We start from the raw sequence: 21,821 nt of genomic DNA, 5'->3' as shown, positions 1-21,821 counted from the left end.
ATATGTATGTTTTTAGCCTGGGTGAGCACTTTGACCCCTATGGAGACAAAAGGAAATGACAGTGTGATCTGTCCTTTGAAACTCTGCAGTTTTGCAGCCCTCTGGGTAGAGCTATGAGGGATACTGCCAGGGTTAGAAACTCAATTTCCCATGGAGCTCAATGAGTAGAGCCTAGCACTAAAGCTGCCAAGGTTAGGGATTTCATTTTCTGAGTAGCTTGGTGGGTAGAGCATATATCAGCACCAGCACTGTCAGCTTCAGTTCCCACTGGGGCCACCCATACTCAAGATGTATGCACTTCTGCTACTGTAAACCCGTTTAGATGGAAGGGCCCACAAAGTGTCATATGTTAAATATCCTCTGTGGAAACTGAAGGCCTTTGAATCACTGGATGACCGACACTCAGCAACACTGAAGATGCCACATCTGAATCCAAAACAGGCTGGAAACTTTTCACAAAATTGGAGATACATTTTCACAAAAATGATATTGTTTTCCCATTTCAAAAGGGAGAGGTGCGAAATGAGGACGGTAGATTTCTGACTCAGAAATGATGTGAAGAAAAAGTACAGGGAAGATGTTGAGGTGAAAGACAGGCATTAGCATTTGCCTCTGATAACTGGGGCTCAATTCCAGATTCATCCCACAGATATTTCCTGTAAGAGTGAAGGTTTCACTTTCAGCAGTGGTGGAAGATTCAGATCCTTTACTTAAGTACAAGGATGGTATAAAAATACACAAATACAAAAAAGTCTTACATTCAAAAGCCTAACCCACGGAACTTTATTCTAAAATGCACAGGAGATCCAAAAACTTTCCAAAGATACCAAATATGTCAGACTGAATTTGGGGAAATGAGTTTAAAATGATGCACAAGTCATCTAAAATGGAACGGTGCTGTCATAAAAGCAGGGAGTCTTGCATTTGAATGTTTCACTCGGTGTAAACATCATGACAAAGTAGCAGCAATCAAGAACTACAATGTATGCTGAGAATATATGATACTGTCAAACAGAATGGACTAAGTTTTTCCAAATGTAAAGTTGTGTAAATCTTATTTTTTGGATTATCATGAACTCATAAGCGGTGTTTTAATGTTGTATCTGGAGGAAGTGAAGCTGCTTTTATCGAATATAAAGTTGGGTAGTTCAATCCATTGTGCGTCACATTTTATAAGATCATTTCACCTTTGTGCCGATAACATGTGATCATCAAGAACCAACAGCTCCAGTCCAGAGCTGGTAAAACTAATGAATATGTCCTCTGTTTGTGGACACTGAGCCTCACATGAATGGACTGTAAATGTCCTTGAAATCACTAATCCTTCTAATTTGCAATCAGCTTGGGAAATAAGCCACACACCATACAGGAAATCACAGAAATAAATAAATAAAAATTATCTACTATTTTACATGAAAGTACAAACTCCCCACTCTCTTTGTGTGTTTGTGTGTCTGCAGCCTGAAGCGGAAGCAGGTGTGGGTAGCAGGGAGTCTGTAGCGTGTCGCCCTACTTCCCCTCCCCATGGACAACACATGGTGGTGAGGATAGGCTGGATATCAGTGTGTGTGTGTGCGTACCTGTGTATGTGTGTGTGTGTGTGTGTGTGTGTGTGTGCTTCCTGCCTCCTTCCACCTCTGGAGAAAGCCTCACAGTGGAAGACAGATTAGCTGACCTCCAATGGGACACGCACCCCGCTGATTTACAAACTGCAATCATTTGAGAACGCAACTGTATGAATCATGTTTTTTCCATGAATCCATGAATATATAATTATGAAATTAGTTTATTTGCTAATAATAATGGTAAATGGTTAATCCAGTAAAACCCTGACAGGTTAGGTTCTTCATGTTTAACCCTGATGGCTCGAAATACACCTACGAAATACACCTACACAAAACGAAGGAAGGATGAAGGAAACATGTTTGTGGTAAGCTGAGCCAGCTGAGTGTCTATTCTTCTCTTATAAGGGCTGGGACCACAGTTGGGGCCTTGCTGCTGTATTTAAGAAAAAGGGGGGAAAAAAAGTCAAAGCAAGTGAAAGAAAGAGACAGCAGCTTTTGAATAAAAAGAGAAAAATCTACATTAACACTCTCATGGTTACTAATTATCTTCTGATGAGTTCAGGCTGAGGGCACTAATACCATCTGACTGAACCGCGGTCATCAAGACAACTGATGCAATTTTAATTGACAGATTGAGGCTGGTATCTGTGGGACTACCTTGAACCAATTCACATCTTACCTATCGGTCGGGAAAACGTCGGCCAGGTATCACTGTTATTAGCATGCTGCATTTAAGAAGATGATTCTCCTGTACAAATTATCCAGTCTTATTCTTTTTTAATATCAATAATGTTTGTTTTTTTTTGCGTATCCAAGTAAACAGCAGTACACACAAACACACATAATCTCCAGCTCTTGTACTTTTTAGTGCCAGATAAAAAATGAATTATTCTACAGATGGGCATGAGGGAGTGATTGCATCATGTTCACATCTCAGACTTGACTGATAGCTTCGCTCTCCATGTGTGCAGAACTGAGAATACGCTACATGCTATTTCCAATTAGCGCTCAGCGCTCTTTAGAGAGGGGGAAATAAATTGATATTTTGACAGATGGCGGCACTGAAGGAGCGGAGAGAGAAACTAAATGATGGCACTGCGTTGTCCACTGTTCAGCCCTGATGAAATTTAATATGGATAAGTCACACAATCATGTGATGCAACAGACAGTGTTGGTTTCTCACTTTGGCTCGCTCTTGCTCTGTGTTACACAATATTTTGTTGTTTACCAGATTTTGCAGGTGCATGTACATTGGGATCCTTGCTTGTTTTTGTGCAGTGAAGTAAATGAAAATGTAACAGCGAGCACTTCATCATCATCATCATCATTATTATTATTTGAACAAGCAGCCTTTGTATTTAGAAGTCACAATAGTAATATTGGAAATCTGACATTAAAGCTACTTTTCAAATGATAAGACAACAAAACAACATATATGAAACTGATTTATCTCAAAGCTGCCATAAGTGCTGCCTCGAGGTTTGAGCCCTGTAGATAATACACTAAAATCTACCCTCATGGTTTTATAAATGTTATTTCAGCACATTTTACCAAAGAAAAAACCATCGACGAGCCAAAAGCTTGTGAAACATACCAGACCAAATAAATGGACTCAACCCTAAAAGCGGTTTAGTTGATTTTCAAATTGCTCTCCTATATTTGTCCAGGTCACATGTCTGTACTAAGTTGAGAAGAACACGAAGACACAAACACACACACGCACATGCACACGCACACACGCACACGCACACACGCACACACACACACACACACACACACACACACACAGATACTGTAACATACTACAGTCTGACAGATTAATGGCTGTGTGTGCACTGCAGAAATATGACATTCACAGTCATTGTTGAATTTGAATGTCATCTTTCACTGACCCGTTTCATCATTTCGTCATTTGCTCTCCCTTGTATCCTTCTTTTTTGTTTTTGCCTCCGGCAGTTGCTATAGCAACAAGGTATCTGTATCTTCTGACCTGAGAGAAAGTCTTTCATCTGAGCTGTCTGCTCTGCATCCATAAATCAGAGTGATCTAGACAAAAGGCCTGGAGAGGATGATCTACTTATGGCTTTCTTCAATACCTAAAAACCATTCAAAGTAAACACTACAGGAATGAGCAAGAACACTGCCAACAGACTCCGGAGTCATTTTCATAATGCAGCGTGGTGGAACTTGCAGAGAGAATGGTAAAAAGAAAAAGCTTTTAAGCTTCACTAACCAACTTTCTCCAGCAGCAGTGGGTTTACTGTTTTCAGCAAATTAATTTAAAAAAAAAAAACAAAAAAAAAAAAAAACATTGTCAGCAACCTGCCCAGCACCAAACAGCAGATAACATAAGCAACTAGCACATGAAGAATGTGGAACATAGAAGCTAAAAGGCCACATGTATTTTCTAAAAGGAGGAGCTGAATATTGGTCGAGTGTTTCTCAGCTTAAAGAATACAACAATAAAACTGAATATGTTTGTCTATATGGAAAACTTAGTGTAAAACACACAGGGTTTAGGAAGTGGGTGTTCAAATTAGAAAAACAAATTCGAACCACTGTGAGGATGTTCCACCTGCAAGACATCATCCCAGTTTTAATGCAAAGGTTTGGGAAAGCAGATTCGATTCTTTTTTTTTCATTCAGTGAATCTACTGATTTAAAACTCCTCTCTAAAGGATGTGAAAACCAGCGACTCTGGCGGCTCCTAGTGGAAGTATCAAAAAATACACACCCCATTTGTCCGACCCAGGTGACATTAGCTGATGGACGTTTTCCATCATTCACTGGTTTTTACTTAAACATCTTAAACCAGCCAACTGAACAGGAAACAACTGCCATGGAAAATAGTGACAGAATGATAACTTTGATCCAACAAACCACTGTATGGAGCAACAAAGAAGAAAAGCAAACGCTGAACAGTAATTTGGGAGCTGAGACAATTTCACGTACAGCACCGAAGGACAAAGTGAGCGCAGCAATCCCCAAACAACAACTTTGTGAGAGAGATATAGACAAAGCTCACTTATATAACTAACAGAACTTTAAAAAGAAACAGAAATTACACAAGGTTTTGTTTGTGGCTTTTGCAAATTTGCATAACGGAATGACTTTATTTCAATTTAGCTCTTTTCTTAATTGCTTTCTCTGTATCCTCTTTTGCTATGAAATGCCTCATTTTCAGATTCTCTGTCTTCCTCTCCCTCGCTCTCAGCCTCTTTTATTCTGCTCCTTCTCCTCACTTCGGTGAAGTTTCCACACTTCAGTTATATCTCTATCTGGGTATTAAGATAGAGATATAACTGCAGTTCAGGAAAATGGCAGCTTCACAGATCCAGTGTTACCTGCACAAGTCTTCACACCCTTTCTACCAGCGTGTCATCCGAAGGATGGGTGCACATGCTTCTCACGCACCACATTCACACTTACATTCACAAACATGTTCAGAAACAAAAGTAAATTCAAACCAAGATAAACCAAAGGTAGAATTAAGCATCAAGTTAGCAGCCAAAGTAGAATTATCTTTGAGTCAGTACAGTTTATATTAAGCCACTGATGAAAAAAAAATTAACAAGCTTGTGTTCACACAGTAAAATTCAAGGTTTAAGATAATAATGATTTTTTAAATTTTAATTTCACTTCATCCCTTCATTACAGTCTTAACTACCCACATCCTCACATTATGACCATTCATTCACTCGGAGCCAGGTGGGTGTACAGTCCATTAGACATCAGCGAGAGCACACACACACAATAATTCACTCCCCTCAGGTTTTTTTGTGTTTAGCTGAAGAAAATGCAGTCTTCACCTCCATTTGACAGTAACCTCCCTCACATTATTTCCTGCTCGCTGCACAGCATTAAAGCAAAGTGACACAAAATGAGACAGAGAGGTCCAACCATACGAGACTACTTTTAACTGGCTTTGCTTTTGTTTGGAGTTATTGGGTTGAAATCATTTTCACTCTCAAATTAATAGACAGATCCTTTTGCTGCTGCACAAGGACAAATTTTACATTAGTAATGTTTTTTGGAAGCCTTGAAGTTAAATGGCCCTGAAGTGTATTCATAAATATGACTGTTTATGAAAGCTGGAGGAGAAGTTATGTGCAAACTACAGCAGAGAACAAAATTTAAATATCAAATGAAGGTGGTTAATCCAAAGTTTTAACATTTGGATCGAAATGGGATTCAGTTTCATTTAGACTTGGAGTAATTGGTCCAATCTGTTAAGGCCGCTGTTTATCATCTGCGCCGGGAAAAATAAAGAAATAAATAGTCAGTGACAACATCTGAGTCACTGTGGGAACGCCTACAGGAAGCTGTCAATCATCATCAGGATCGCATCAGTGAGAACACATCTTCCTCTGTGGCCCTAAGGCTAAAACCTACACACACACACACACACAGACACACAGACACACACACACACACACACAACACACAACACACACCACACACACACACACACACACACACACACACACACACACACACAACACACACACGTTATTTTACGAGGGCTTTCTATTTACCTTTTTCAGTTCATAACACCTTGTAGCCTTTTTAATAGTTTCATCTTTTACTGTTATGCATCATCAATTTGTGATGTTCACATTGTTCCTGGAGTTATTTTGTGAATTGATGTGATTTTATCTTTTGGATGAATCCACTTTTCCTCTGCATGTCTCGTCTACTTTCTACTTTAGTTTGTGCTTTTCTTCACAGAACGGCTTTAGAAAAATATCCATAAAACGGGGTCGAGCTTGTTGCACTCAGCTGCAGGTGAAAAGTGTAGGTGGAAGGACAGCCCCAGTTACAGCAGGAGAGGAGTAAAAGCAAAAATGTTTTTTAAGCTTTAGAAAGAGCATGGCTTGGGTCCGTGATTCAAAAAGCATAATGTAACGTGGATGCATTGCATTCTGGTCTACCGAGGCTCCTGTTTGTACAAAAGAATTTGATCTGTCTTCCTCTAGAACAGATTTCTTTCTTTATGACTGCTGAAAGTCACTACAAAAAGGAGTTTAGTATCTGTTTTATTGGTATCTGACTCAGACACCAACATCTACCATTTACTGTTTATACATGGTTAAACACAATTCTCCCACTAAACATCATTCCAGCTTGAGGATCTGTCTGCTGGCTCAGTGGGTAGGTGACATTAATGAAGAAGCTGCTGAGCTAAAATTAGAGCTCAAATGTTTTTATTCTGTGCGGTGTCAAGTTCAAACTAATTAAAAAAAAATCTGCAACTGAATATCTGTAACTGAAGTCTCTTTGCACCCTCTTCATCGCTGAGCAGGTTTTCAGGTTCATCAAAATACAACATCAGAAACAAAACTCAAAGTCCCGAGGATACCTTTGAGCTGTGCGTGCTCCCTTATCAAAGGCCTTTGTGGGGAAATTCAGACTTTGCTCTCATTTCATCAGCTTCCAGGGTAATGAAAACGATCTGTCAAAGAGATTAATTTGATTTTGATATGATATTTTATGTTCATTAGTCACCATGTGAATTGCAGCTCCCTAATTACTCTGTAATTCATCATTGTTCCACATTACAACATTTTACAATTTTACATCAAATAGGATTCAAATGAGCTAATTTCCCCATGGAACTGTGAAAACTGAATTCACAAGCTCATAATATCAGCTAAAATAAACTAACCTATCATATGTATTCAATAGGTTTCATGATGATGCATCACGGTTTCAAAACGTACCTGATGATAACTTGTACATTTAGGGACTCTCAGCTAAATAAAATGTGTTAGATTTTAATTCACATCCTTAAAACATATCAAAAGGACTGATTTGATGACAGCTGCAGAAATGTAAAGAAGAAATCTAGGCAGCTGGTCTTTAGATGTAGCAGTGCAAGGTCAGGCAGTGAATCAGTGACGCCTCTGGGGCTTTTGGAAACCAGGAGGATGTAGAGAGACAGAGAAGATGGTGGCTCGCCGACAGGCTTTGCAAGGATGAATGAGTAAGAGAAGATGAGGCAGAGAAGAGTAAACTGTTCCCAAAAGCAATGAAATGAAGGAGAAGGCAGGAGTGAGGAGGATGTGAGAGAGAGAGAGAGAGAGAGAGAGAGTGAGAGAGAGAGAGAGAGAGAGAGAGAGAGAGAGAGAGAGAGAGAGAGAGAGAGAGAGAGAGGCAGGAGATATCAAAAGAGAGTCTGGTTAGTTCTGGTAAGTGATAAGGAGAGTTTTAGTAAGCGTCTGAAGGGTATGGAGGACAGACAGAGAGACAGCAGAAAGGAGGGAGTGGAAAGAGGGCTGGATGGAGACAGACAGAGGGCAACCCATGATTCAGCAGGGCAGGGCACATGTCATGTACTTAAGTCACATACAGTTGGAGACTGTCATTCCCCCTTCCTCATTCTGTCTATCCTCCCTCCGTTTCATTGCCCAGAATAAAGCTGAAATGCCAGATAAATAGCAATTCCACTGCTCTCAACTTGGACATGTAAAGGTAAGCTGATCCAGCAGCTCTTATGGTGAGTGGAAGGTCTAAGGAGTATTTTTTCCTGTATAAATTCCCATTTAAAACTTTTATTTGATCCTCACTGCTCCTAAACTTAGAGAGGAGTTTACGTCCACATCCCAGCAACTGGTACTTCAGTGTGTCAGCTGTAAGCAGGGTGGACACATCAGTAACTTCCAGCTACCTTATAATGGCATCATAAGAAAATGTACCTGTTTAAATTCTGTTTATTCTTGATCTCAACCTTGAACTTTGACAGGTTCAGTTGGTCTAAGTCTTAATACTAACAATACATTCAATACATACATTCAAGGGGGCAAAGAAAGGTAATGTGAGGACAGCTGCAGTTATTTTTATATCACCAGCTATGAAGGAGCAGTGTTCCTCTTAGTGAGGTGCAGCTATGGCCACGTGACCTGACCAGTGATCCTTGATTAGTTGTCTTGTTCTTGGGGGTTTAATGACTACAGGCCCTGGACTGGAGCCACATCTAGGTGGAGCAAAAGCAAAGAAGCGTATCCTAATGTTCCCAGACACTGGGTATCCAGTCTTCATTCAGACCGAGCTGAGGGGGAGAAAAGATATGTGGTGTGATGAGTTGAGTTTTATAAAGAGAAAGAAAGAGAGAATGAGACTGAGAAATAAGATATATGTTAGAAAAGAAGAAGAAAAGTGCTGTGAAGCAGAACAGGCCATGACTAGATCATAGTGCAATATATTAAAAATGATTTAGTAAGGATTTTTAAAAAATGGATAATGCATATATGCAGATATGGTGGGACATACTATGTATTTATTCAAATGCTTTTATGGTTTTAATGAATGAACAGTAAAGCACTTTGTAACCCAGGGTTTGAAAAGTGCTACATAAAACTTTACCTATATAATTATATGTCTGTGTTTTACATCTATATTAAAATGAAAGCTGTTAAAGCCGGAAGCTGCTTATCAGTAAAATGCAAAGTACTGCCATTATGTACTGTAACGTGAAGTAGGCTATGTATAACTTAATGTGTAAATATTATTTACTTATACTTATTTTTATTAGTTAGAATCAATAAAAGCCTACATGAATAAACATAGTTTTTAATTATTATATTGTTTAATGTTGCTATATTCAGATGCAATTGGGCTTAGTCCATAAATCAAGCCTTCTCAGGCCAATAGAGATATTTCAGTGTCACGTAATATTGGTACTGGTAATAATTTATGTTATTGATAAATCATCACATCTATAGAGAAAATAAGAATCAATAAGACGCGAGAAGCAATAAGACGTAGTGTGTGTATATAATGGAAAGACTGGACACTGGAAGATTCTCCCATCTGTACAGAGACGGGTCTCACTGAAACTCCCTTCACTTGCTTTGTCCCCCCCATTGATGGACAATGCCGCTGTCCTCAGCTGTAAACTGGTACAGCTTTAGAGAAGGAGCATTAAAAAGCCATTTGGACAGAGCGATTTAAAGTCATTTTTCTCTACTAGCTCATCCAACGGACCCACCACAGAGGTCTGCCGGCCATTAGCACATTTTCCACCTGCATTCATGGCAAGTTGTCATAATCATTTAACTCACTGGGGCTGGTATTAGGACGGCTGGCATTAGATGAGACAGTTACTTAAATTGCACACACACACAGACCTACCTGAATCAGTCTCACCAAAGAAATACTAATAGAAAAAAATACACATACTGAACATAAACAACCAGATTTCACAGCAGCTACACTTGAAATATATCAAGAGGAAACCCTTGTTTTCCACATTCTGTCGCCTCGCAGGACCTCAAGAATGACCTGAAATAATAATCTAAATTTTAATACTATTCATTTAAAACTTATTATTTTACAGAATTCTGTTGCTTAAGTTAATGATTTATAAACAAAATGATTGGTGTAGGGTTTTGTTTAATGTAATTAATGAAAGTGAAACTTGTTGCTCTAAACATTAATTGAATCTTTGCACGTGTGCTTTTTAATCAGTATTAATCACAACACATTTGCTGTGTTGGGATAAAACTGGAGACCTGTTCATAATAATTTGAATTATGAAGTTCAGTTTAATGGAAGGTCAGGTGAGTATACTAAATAAAGTAAATAAAATACCTACATGGCTGTGTTTTGGCATTTATAGCCACAGTAAATGTGCTGGTTTTACAGCACAGTTTATCCTTTTGAAGGAGACGTACTTAAGCTATAGTGATGTTACACTTGTGTTTTGCGAATATTCACTCACTTGCCCATTTGTTTGCATGCCAAACAAATTCATGTGTTTCCCATTTCTGTGTCATCCCCAGCTGACTCAGGCCGAGCCGCAGGTCATTTGACTCATGTAGCATCACTTTGTTTTGCTTTATATATTTACCAGGCTACAGTGCTGCATCTCTCTCACATATTGTTTACAGTTCGTGATCGCTCTGCTAAATATTCACTGGAATGTGACATTATATGCTTAAATCTGGGGCAATTTTGGTAACGATACCTTTGAGTGAAAAAAAAAAAAAAATCTGTTCCTAAATGGTGGACAGTGGATTTTGCTCTCTGTGTCTCTCTTCACAGAGTTAGGGAAGCAGATGGCAGTGGTGCATAGCTAGCCCTCCTGATACCCCACTCCCAAGCTCCCTCAACCAACTTTGGTTGATGCAGGGTCACACAAAAGGGCAGCGTTTCATTACTTAATAATAAATAAATGGACCAAAAAAGTTAAGGTAAAAAGGTAAACACACTTTGAGCAGCAGATGGACAGAAAAGCAAAGTAAAAGTATGGACAAACACGAGGGATGAGCCGAGAGAAAGAGGAAGCAAGCAAAGTGCTACTGTGAAACAAGGCAGGAGAATTGCCTCGCCCTGTCTTCCACCCCTTCCTGGTTATTAATGACCTGTGGCTGGAGGGTGGGTGCAAGCAGTGAGCACACCAGCCTGCCACTGCTCTGGGATAATCTGCATCCCACTGCCATATCCTTCACTAAGCACCAGCTAACAAGACCCATACTTCACGATAAATTGGGCCTTCCAGATCCATTAGAGTCTATATGTGGGCACAGCCAAAAGTCTTAATCAGATGCTCGATGAAAAACAGGAGAATAAATAAGAAAAAAAGCAATGTTGTGGGGAAATAAATGACAAAGTTATTGGTTTTAATTTTCAATCCAAAGCATTTGCCATTCACTTGTGTAAATATTTTTAGAAAGCCAAGTCACACAGGGGTGCATGCTGGATGAATTACTGCAATCAATATGAATTTACGTTCTTTTCTCTCCCTCTCACTTCTCTCCTCTTTTCTGATTGCTTGCTATCCCTGTCCATAGCAATAGACGGGTGGAAGGTAAATTGGCCTCAGCAATCAGTATCCATTAAGTTGCATTGCAATAGTCGATTTTACGTTTGCCACTGAGTTCACCCGCAGAGGGAGGAATATCATTTTAGAGGACAACGTAGCTTAATGTGTTTTTGTGCATTTAAAAAGAGATGAATGCAGAATGGGTTCTGCTGTTGTAGGCAGAGGGAAATATGAACCAGCTGTCACCGACACGACTAATGCAAGAGGCAAAGCACAACTTATGTGTTTAACTTCAATCAACCTATAGTCTCCTACGCATTAATCCAGAACTTTCAAAGTTGTACTTCTTACAGGCCTTTTTAGATATTTTGCAAAACAAACATTGTCCTCAATGTCCACATGCAAACGGTGTTTTAGGTCACTCACACTGACATTTTTAAAAACTTGGGTTTTGGGTACTTTGTCTTAGTGTACAGTCCAGTCAGCTGCAGCTCTCAGGAACAGCAGCCACGACGATGTGCTTCACTGATACGTCTGTTATTCTTGAAGGCAGTTGAACATACTGTGTGATCTAATGTTCTGTCACTGCGGTAAGCCGGGTGGAGACTGAGCATTGGTCAAGATGCGAGCGAGCCAGGAGCGGCCCAGCTGGCCAACGAGACACACCTGGAGCTAATTAACCTCTGCCTGTGAGTGTGTTTCAGTAGAAGCTGACAGGAGAGGGGTATCCGTAGCAAACTGCCAACACCCTGCCGTGCACCTGGAACCTGGAATGACTGGGTGTAAATGACACTGCCACTTTCATCCCTGAAAGAGGAACCTTTAATTAGCATGTGGACAGGTGAACTGTTCCAAAAAAGAGCAACACTGATTCTAGCAGTCTCTCAGCGGTTATATACAGCCCAATAAATGTGTGCACAAAGATAACACACATATCGTCATGTATAGAAGACCGAGTCTTTTCAAAGGGGAAGTGAAATGATAAACACATGTTGGGAGTATGAAATCTCCATTGGCAACTGTCCTACATCACCTTGTCTGCCTGCAGGGAAGTCGGTTTGTCATGCAGCCAGCAACACCATCAGACAGTGTGTGAAACTTGGCAAGCTCAGGCTGAGGGACAGAACTTTCCTGAGAATCTACTGCCACCATCTAGTAATATTTCACCCCTTCTGTCCTCCTGTCTTTCCTCGCTCTCACCGCTGAAGAAGTGCAACTGGGGAAGTACAACCTGCTAAGTCTAAGCATGAGTGGACATGCGTGCCAGCAGTGGGGCGAAACGTGTCTAGGAAAAAGAGAAGTTGAAATTTTGTGAGACGACCTGTGCTTCGGAATTGTTGACTTATTTTTGCCATTTGGAACAACAAACTCTGACGCCCTGTGACCGAACCTTGGTCACTGCAGACCCTGGCAACCTGCCCTGGCAGTCAACAAAGAAAATGCTGAGAACCCCACAAGGACATCTCAGAGCCCAGAATAAGACATTTTCCTGCTCCAGACTCTCATCTTCAGTATTTGCTATATGTGCTATATTGTCTTTCATTGATAATCTGCATTTTCTCTGTGGTGTATGTATGTGTCTGCTTTCAGCAGGACCTCAGTCTCACAGAGGACTGAGTGGGAAGCTGTGGTGGTCATGCTAAGGTTCTACAGCAGCCCTCCTGTTGTTCCTTTGTGTTTTATCTGCTAACACAAGCAAGGACTTTAAAAGTCCACTTGATTACATACGCCTCCTCTGGCAATTAAGAGGTCGTGAGACATTGTAATGCTAAAGTTATGAAGATTTTGTCATTTTCAGACACTAATTCCAGGAGACTTATACTGATTAGATTTGTTGATAAACATGAAAAATTCCCAGTGTTAATTATTTTACACATGAGGTTTCATTCTCAAAACAAAATTCCTGAACTATAACTAATTTCAATGTAACATTAATTGAGAGAAATTACCTTAATGCAAATAATCAACAAACTTAGTAAGTCCTACATTCCCTCAGACTCTGAGCTCCTGGTTTTCATACATGAAAGTACAGGGTTCATTTGCTCTGCATCTTTATTTAAGCTTGCACTTGCAATCTGTGTGTAAACACTGCCTGACTCACAACACTACAACAGCAGCTCATGGATTATGTTACTAATTGTAATCCAGTATAACGACTTGCATTCAAGCGCAAACAAATACACAACCTCTAGTGAGAGAGATGATGGTGAAAACTATTAAAGTGTGTGATGGATTCTTTTCATCTGGTTTCAAAGAGACCTGCTGTCAAACAGAGACTTCTTTTGTGGTTTAAATGGGTAGTCTAGATGTGAATGCTGCCATTTCCTTCACCCTGGACACACACCAATTAAACTCAAAGAAACCTGTGCCTCTGCAGCTAGAGCTTCACACAGAACAAGCATTATTATATCTATTATTGTTAAACGTAAAATACAAAGTCTTAATCCGGGACACAAAGGCTGCATTCGGTCGGCTCTTGGTGACTGTTAGTCATTTAAGAAACTCACTTCTTTCACATGTTATGAGACAGACTAGCTCAGACCCCCCCCACCACCACCCCCACTGCCCAGCACACAGACCTGAGAGATTTTTTATCCATATCCTGGTAGCTTGGAGTTGCTTAGCCACAGTTCGTCAGTGTAAGGAGGAGGCCTGATACCAGAGCTGATGCCTGGATTGTCGAGTTCATCTGAGTGTTAAACCAGCCAGTGTCCTCGTCTTTCAGACAGTGGTCGACAGAATATTGGAAACACTGGGTCAGACTTGAGTCTGACTCGAGTTCATGTCATGAGTCTACAGCTCCTGGGATTAGCTTGTACCAGTGTTACAGTGGATATCTATGCTTGATATAAAATTTTGAGCTTGTGGCTTTTATTAACTTCATCTTTGCACTTTGCTCATCTAGTTTGCAGTTTGTTCCTAAACACCCACATCATGTATGTGAGCCTGTACTCTCATGACCTAGCTAGTGATAGATATAACTCCACGAACAGATTTGTGTGTGATGCTTTATTGATTTCCAAATTATCTAAAGGTCAGCGTCAGCTGGAGAGCATCGCCCCTGGAGCTTGTAGGTGTAGCGGTTTTGCTCAGGGACATTTAATTCATACTGTCTCTGATCCATGTAATCAGATAAATAATATTTTGTTGTGAGCGTCATTGAGATGCTGCAGAAATGTGCAACTATTTTCACAGCTGTGAAAAACAACATTGATCACATGCTCAGCAGAGCATTATTGTAACCATCCAAGGTGACTCGCATTACCCTTGACTCAACAGCTGACCCACGATAGACGCACAAAGCTTAACACAGTCACACATTTTATGCTTCCTTTCATATCTTATGGATTTAAACACGCAATACGAGGTAAAATACAGGGTTGCATTGTGGGGGAAATTGGACTTGCATGATTACTGCAATGTTATCTATCTGCGGTGCACACAAACCTACCGAGCATGAAATCAAATCTTACAAAGATAGTGTTGAATTAAATTTGTCTTCAGATTTAAATCTTTAAATCTCTCTCTGTGTCTATGGGGTGTGATATGATGCATGTGCTGTAGATGAGAATATGCTGATTCTGACTGCCTTACAGCGTCGTAAAACTGCAAGACTGTCTCAGCTCCCAGGCCTTCCATTCAGGGGGGCCGAATGTGTTTTTCAATCTGGCCAAGACAATGACTGCGGAAGGGCTATGCAGATGATGAAAGTAGTAAAGACAGAGATTGAGGTTGGGCAGAGGAGAGAGGGAACACTATTCAAAGAGAATACATTTAGAGTCTAGTCTACGTTAGCTCCTGAATACTCTATTATCTTGTGCAAGTTCCTCAGAATGGGTAGTGCCAATCAGCTATCTCCCAGTTTGAACAACAAAAGATGTCTCGACAACAAAAGCGGTTTGAACTCAGTTTCTCCTGAAATGAAAGGACTTGACATACTGTATGTCAGAATGACAACAAAAAGCCTCCGTGGCTGTTTGACAGATTCAGACGAAACCTAAACAAATCTTTGATCTCAAACACACTGCATCAAGCAAGATGGGTGACAAACTGGGTGTTGAGTCGTGTCAGCATTTTGAAACCTAAATGCCCATCAATGAGTCATGTGTAGCCCCTGCTAAGATCCTCTGTTCAGTCTGGAAGTTAGTTTTACACATGATATCTTTATAATTTACTTTACAACCTGACTCCCCAGCCCGTTTAACCCCCCACGAGCCAAAGTGTGTTGCGTACACACTGAATTTTGACGTTTTAACTATCAGGCTTTGACTTCAACAGGAAAACAATAAAAATTCTGTTGGGTTTTGCAAAATTCATTGTGTGTCAAATTTTTCTTTTGCGGGCTGTTTTTTCCTTCTTCTGTGCTGGGGTTGGGTGTGCACACTTTCCACCTTCTTTGCCTTGAAATCTTCAAACTGTTTCATACTTCTCATACAACATTCAAGGCCAAAAGTGGCAAATGTGTTCCTGAAATTCAGCCTGACATGTTTGGTATTTAAGAATATTAAATATTAAATTTCTCTCAGAACTTGCGATGGGAGTCTTCGACTATTTTTTGAAAGTCTATGGACTAAATGACCAATGCATTAACATCCATGTCTTCCCTTTGCTATTCATCTTGGAGCCTATTAATCAATATTGTTTTTTAGTTTATAAAGCCAGTATGTTATTTAAGCCATGTTTTGACTTTTCTAAATTATAGGACGTAGTATTTCTACAGAGAAGACAGACATGTCTCTCTGCCTTGCCTTGTATCTCACTGTCATTCTGTTTGTACAGCCACTGGAGTCATGACACTGCTTTCGTCCTCTGAGACCCTGAGACAGTGTGATAGCCCAACTCAGAAGATGTGTCCACTTTCATCCGGTCTCTCTCCCCCTTGCTCGAGCCTTTCCTTTCCTTCTGCTGAGACTGCAGCGTGCCAGAGGTCCTTGGCAGCGTTTGTCTGCCCTGCTGGTGAACCTTTTTAGCTAGCACAATTCAAGCCACAGTCCATCTGAGGCCCGTGCCACTTAGTGTTAGGAGATGAGTTGGAGAGAGAACTGTAGACTGGGGAGAAGGGATGAGGTCTGACGCTTGGACAAGATGCGTGTTGAGGAAAGGATGGCACGGAGGAGGTTAGCAAGAGACAGATGGGGGCGAGAGGGGGCCGTCTGGAGGGAAATTTGGAAGAGGGAACAGGGATGTCAACACTGAGGCAAGCTCGAGCACGAGACACAGAGGTAACCCGGGAAATTAGGATTTGATGAGCTGTGAGCAAAAGAGTCAAGGAGAGTGATGCTATGACAAGATTATCTGAGGGGTGAGGAAAGAAGAGGGAGGCCACAATCTGCCACTCTTCTTTTCCAACTTTGCACTTACCAACTTTTTGAAGCAGGAAGTAGAAAAGAAAAAGAAAGGAAGAAAAAAAGGCTGTGTTACTTAAAAAGAAATCCATAGGTTATATGACACTGTGTTTTGTAGCAGAGAACAGAGAACAGGGACTTGTCAGAAATGCGGGATTGAAACCAGTGAGAAGAATGACCTGAAAGCAGGCCGATCGATTCTTACTATTAGAAAATGAACTGAGGATAGAAATTTGGCAAAGAGTTAGAGAAAGTTGCAAAGAACAGATGAGTGAGATCAGAAATGAACGAGGGAAAGTGGTGTGAGCTAAAGCTGATACAAACAGAAAGGTGTTGGGGATATGTACCAGGGATTCAGCTGGGAACACTGAAAACACATTACTTTCTTTTCTTTTTCCTAGTCCCCATTCCTCAGTAATGACTTGGTAACTCCCAGACAATTTATATGGAAATTCACCTGAAAGAATCCTGTCGATTAATAGACTAATAATCAGTAAGTGACTTAGGCCAGAAAACCAATTTGAGGTTATGGTTAAGATTTGAGTATTGGTTTGTTAGAGTACAACTTCGTTTCTTGATGTTGAAACTCAATTCTTTTCACCCCTGGAGTTACACGGAATATTTCTTGAGCCTGTAAGAGTCTACAAACAGAGAAAGCCAGCGCATGCGGCTCTCTTCCGTAGTTTCCAAGCACATCGATACGTAAACAACATCCCTCCTCCTAACTTTCACCATGAAATGCTGCTGTTGGAAACAGCAGGTGAACACATATGTGCAATACAGTAACACTTTATTTCACAGTCCAGTAGTTTCCTAGGATATTTCCTGAGTCTACAGCGTTGTGTGTAATTTAAAAACACTTGTAAACCTGCAGAGTATTGTTTCATTTAAATCCAAGAGAACAATTAGTCATCATTTCTTTATTATTGCAAATTTAATCCTCCATATAGTTTACGTGGAGCCATAAGCTCATCTGTAAATAACTATACAAAATATGAACACACAGTCAAAGGAAGCCCTTGATGTAGTTCACATTTCTGTAGAAGAAACTGTGAAATATACTTACTTAATACCCTTACTATTTTAATGTATGCATTGCACTTAGAAAAATGTAATCGTCAGACTTGTACTGACTTTGAAGGACTCAGAATGACATCTGAGCATAAATGTGATGGGAACATACTTTAGATACAGACTTGTTTTTAAGAAAATAAAAAAAAAACATAAAATCTCTGACCTCTCCAGCCCCTGGAACCGTACCCAGGGATCCTTACTACGAGACCGAGAACACATTTCCTGCTGCTTTTTCAATATCATCAACAGATACAGTAGCAACGCAATCAACAACTGTTTCCATCTGACATTTGACAAATTGTTTTAGTGATGGGGATGGTAACGGTTCTTAGCTACCAATACGTTCAGGTCAGTAGGTTTGGTGTACAAACAAAGCGAGGGGTGTCACTTGAATGAACACAAGTGTTGTTCTAGCAAGGACAATTACCCTAATGCCTGCCTGGAATTAAAAACCTCATTTCGGAGACTTAATTGATGATCTGGAAAGTAAAGGATATTAAGAAAGTAAAAGCGAGTGATAACAGCGTTGTTGCATTAGCCACATTTAATCCACATGTCTCATTTATGGCACATTCTCCCTTGCAATCAAGTAGACAATTTCATATTCATAATGAGAAATTTTACTTTCATAATATTAACACAGAAAGTTTTTTTTGACACTGGACAAATATGAAGTAAAGAAATCCCCCGGGCACATCACCGTCCTTCTAAGGTAAATTGTGCTGTTACAGCACGTGGAGTTTTAGTAGGAAAGTCACAGGTAAGCTGTTGTACTGCCACAATGTTAGTGCCCCAATGACAAGGTTGTACTTCCTGGAATGAGCTGAGAGGAATGGGGAAATTAATATGGCAATAGATAGTGAATGGTAAGAACAGAAATCTGGGCAATTTGTGTCCTTCCCTCTATCCTCTGTGACACTGAGAGGACCATGTCACAGGGAGATAAAGAAACGGGAGACATGACATTAGCCTGAGTAGGAGAGGATATCTGAGAAAGCAGTGAGTAGAGAAGAATATGAAAAAGTAATATGAAGACCAACACTGAGTTCATGTAAAGAAAGAGCTGAGTGTAACAGGAGAAAGAACCTCTAAGGTTCAAATGCTCTAAACCCACAAAATATTATTAAACAAACATAAAAGAATGTAATTACTGCACCTTACAATTATCAAGCTGGTAAAATCAAGAACCAGCAGTACTCTGGCTTCTGGGGACCTGCACTAAAACCCACTGATACAAAATCCACTGTCCACTGTGCATTTACTTGCACAGAAAAAAGTTTTGGTTAGGGGCAATAATAGAATATAACGTGCAGTATGACTCGTCACTGCTGCGATGAAAAAATACGATTCATGCATATTTAAAGGGAAAAATACAATGAGACAAACATCTAGCTGTGGATATCACCCAGAGCAGTTTTCTATTTATACTGGCTGGTTGAGTGCTCCATAATAACCACCACAGGGAAATTATTATACATTAGACTGTTTTTTTTTTTTTCTGACTCTTTGTTTGACAGAGCTGAGCAATTGATAGCGAGAGCACATATGGGAAATGTTATGAGTTTGTGAACACCTGATTTGCCCTAGCTCTTTATTAATACAGATCAGCACTTTGAGGAAATGTTCCTACAGTTTAAACTCATCAGAATGATGAGAAGAAATATGAACCATCCATACGTCTGATGTTATGGTTTAATGATAGCTGTTGGTACGCTGAATAAAATCAATTAAGAAATGTGGAAACTTACTTGGGTCAGACAGGATGGAGTCTGTCTTGGGCAGAAACTGGTCACAGCGGATTCCCTGGTAGCCTTCTCGACATCTGATGGAGAACAAAGGAAAATCAAATAATCAGTCAGTGAGTCAGGGAACAAATGCCACGACAGCTGATGTAAATGCAAGAGCTGCACAGAAACTGCCTCCTCATACTTTGAGACAAATGTAGGTAAGGCTCAGTCCTCATGGAAGCAAGCTGAATTGACAAAAAGTGCCAAGTAAGGCATGCTGTCAAGAAGAAATTAATAGTGAGGAATTCTTTAGGGCCTGAAACAAGCACTTTTCTTGACGAAGACCTCTACTGAAATCACAAAATGGAGCTGCAGCAGAAAAGGAGCATCCCATCCCCATTAACTGAGACCCTATAACCTTCTCCTGTGTGCGCCTAAATGAGCTTCGGATTCCTTGCTTGGTCATGGGAAGTGTTCAAAGAACAACTCAACAAATCAAAATATGAAGCTTTCTCCAAACAAAAAAAAAACAAACAGATGTCGCTGCTGTGAAAAGATTTTTGAACCCTTAACCCCTTCAAGAGCACTCAATTAACTGAAGACGGTTTCTGGACTGTCCCTCCAACTTTCAAGAAACTGTTGAATTTGATTGGCACATTAGCGAGAGTGCCAGTCAGGCAATGATCATTAAGCAGCTAATGAATTCTGAAATGTGCTTGGGCTGCTCTTCAGAAATGTCCTAGGAAAAGACTTTGCATTGCGAAGATGTGTTTTTAATTAGTTTCAGCCCAATAAATATACCCTTATCAACATATGGACGTATAACGTTGTCCTACAGTGCACAGAAACAGCACAGAGGCTAGAATGCCAGTATGCAGAGTAAAGCCTAATTGGGTGCCTCAGTTGGTCTGGACATCAATCTCTGCCTCTGGCCATTTGTACCTTGCTTGCTGTTCTGTTTTTCTCTGTCCCTCTTGAGGAAAATGCAAGTCTTACACACGCAAATAAAAAAACAAACTTCAGCAACAGAAGTGACGTGTGCTACCTCTCCAAACTTGATCCTACTATATCTGCTCCATCTATCATTTGGTCACTTTCTTTACTATTAACAATGAAGTCCCAATTTTCACTTCTATCCAACGTGCATCCCAGTTTCTCCCGTTTTACCCCTGTGGCTTTGTTTCACTTACACTCCTGGAATGAATCTGTATCTGCTCTGACAAGCTGACAGCAGAGCAAATATACATATCCCAGTGGCCCCTGCTTTTTGAAACCCCCAACTGAGAGAACATCTATGTCCACCCAGACAAAACACCAAGGCTCTGCATGGAGATCAGAGCTTACAAAGGAATGCTGTGTGACATATCAAAGATTTGGATATGACATGAATGACAATGGCTGCCCTCTTTTTGTCTTTCATCTACAGTGAATGATTTTCAATTATTAAATGAGCTGCAGAAGGTGGGGATAGATGTGCCCGACTGTGCAGGCCAGAGGTAAGCTTAAAGATCATCTTCACCACTGGAAGTAAAAAGGGGACAGATATGGTGAGACATATGGTGAGAAGACAGTTTGTGACATTGACGCTGATATCAATTAAGAAAAAATAGGACAATAAAAATTCTATTCACATTTTAGTGAAATTGATAAGATTAAAAAAAAAACTGCATTCCTCTTAGATGAGCCATTTCCAGGGTGCTGGGATTGTGAATTTGGTTCACTGGCATTACTGGTACACTTGATGGAACTGAGCCATCACTAACAAACAGTTTTATCCACCTGTGCTTTTCCTACTATGACAAACAGTAAACAGACATCAGTTCATCACTGTTGTTTAACAGCAGTCTGGATGCAAACCGTAAATTTCAGCCGACTCTACTTATTGTATTTATTGTAGAACAAGTCACATTTCTGTTGTGGTAAGCGCCGGTTGTCATAGTAACCCAGGCACATATTTTCTGTCAAGTATGGGGCTTAGCAAACAACTGTATATTTTTCTTATTATACGTATGAGGGGCTTCTCCTCGTCACATTCATCATTCCTCACTCTGCTGACAGATGGTCAGGATATCAAACACGCTGTTAAGGAGGCCACAACAATCTCATCATTTGTCAAGGTGTCAGTTTTGCTGTCTCTCCTCCAAGTTTGTTGTTCTCAGCTTTTACTGTGGCAGCGTTGCGATGCCAAATGTGTGTTTTGTGTGGGAGCAGGAGAACAAAACAAATACAAACAAACACAGTTGCTTTATTTTCATGTCACATTTTGAACTGAATTTCAAAACTCTGGCAGAAAATAGTTTAAAAGTTGCTGTTTGGTGCTCAGACTTCAGCTTCCTAATCAGATGCT

At 40.2% G+C, this 21,821-nt stretch overlaps 1 protein-coding gene across 1 annotated transcript in view; it reads right to left on the bottom strand.

Annotated features, from left to right (window-relative positions):
* Positions 1-21,821, bottom strand: part of LOC121189838 (pro-neuregulin-3, membrane-bound isoform) — a 288,975-nt gene that overhangs the window by 32,902 nt on the left and 234,252 nt on the right. The window contains exons 3-4 of the mRNA XM_041050306.1: positions 19,496-19,569; positions 16,690-16,692 (exon numbers count right to left, since the gene is read on the bottom strand). Of these exons, the coding sequence (XP_040906240.1) occupies positions 16,690-16,692; positions 19,496-19,569 (77 nt within the window). The remainder of the gene's footprint in view (positions 1-16,689; positions 16,693-19,495; positions 19,570-21,821) is intronic.

The sequence above is a fragment of the Toxotes jaculatrix genome, chromosome 11 (genome assembly GCF_017976425.1).
Source record: "Toxotes jaculatrix isolate fToxJac2 chromosome 11, fToxJac2.pri, whole genome shotgun sequence".
NCBI classification, from domain to species: domain Eukaryota; kingdom Metazoa; phylum Chordata; class Actinopteri; family Toxotidae; genus Toxotes; species Toxotes jaculatrix.
The sequence above is the reverse complement of the archived record's forward strand: the minus strand, read 5'-3'. Positions and strand labels throughout refer to the sequence as shown.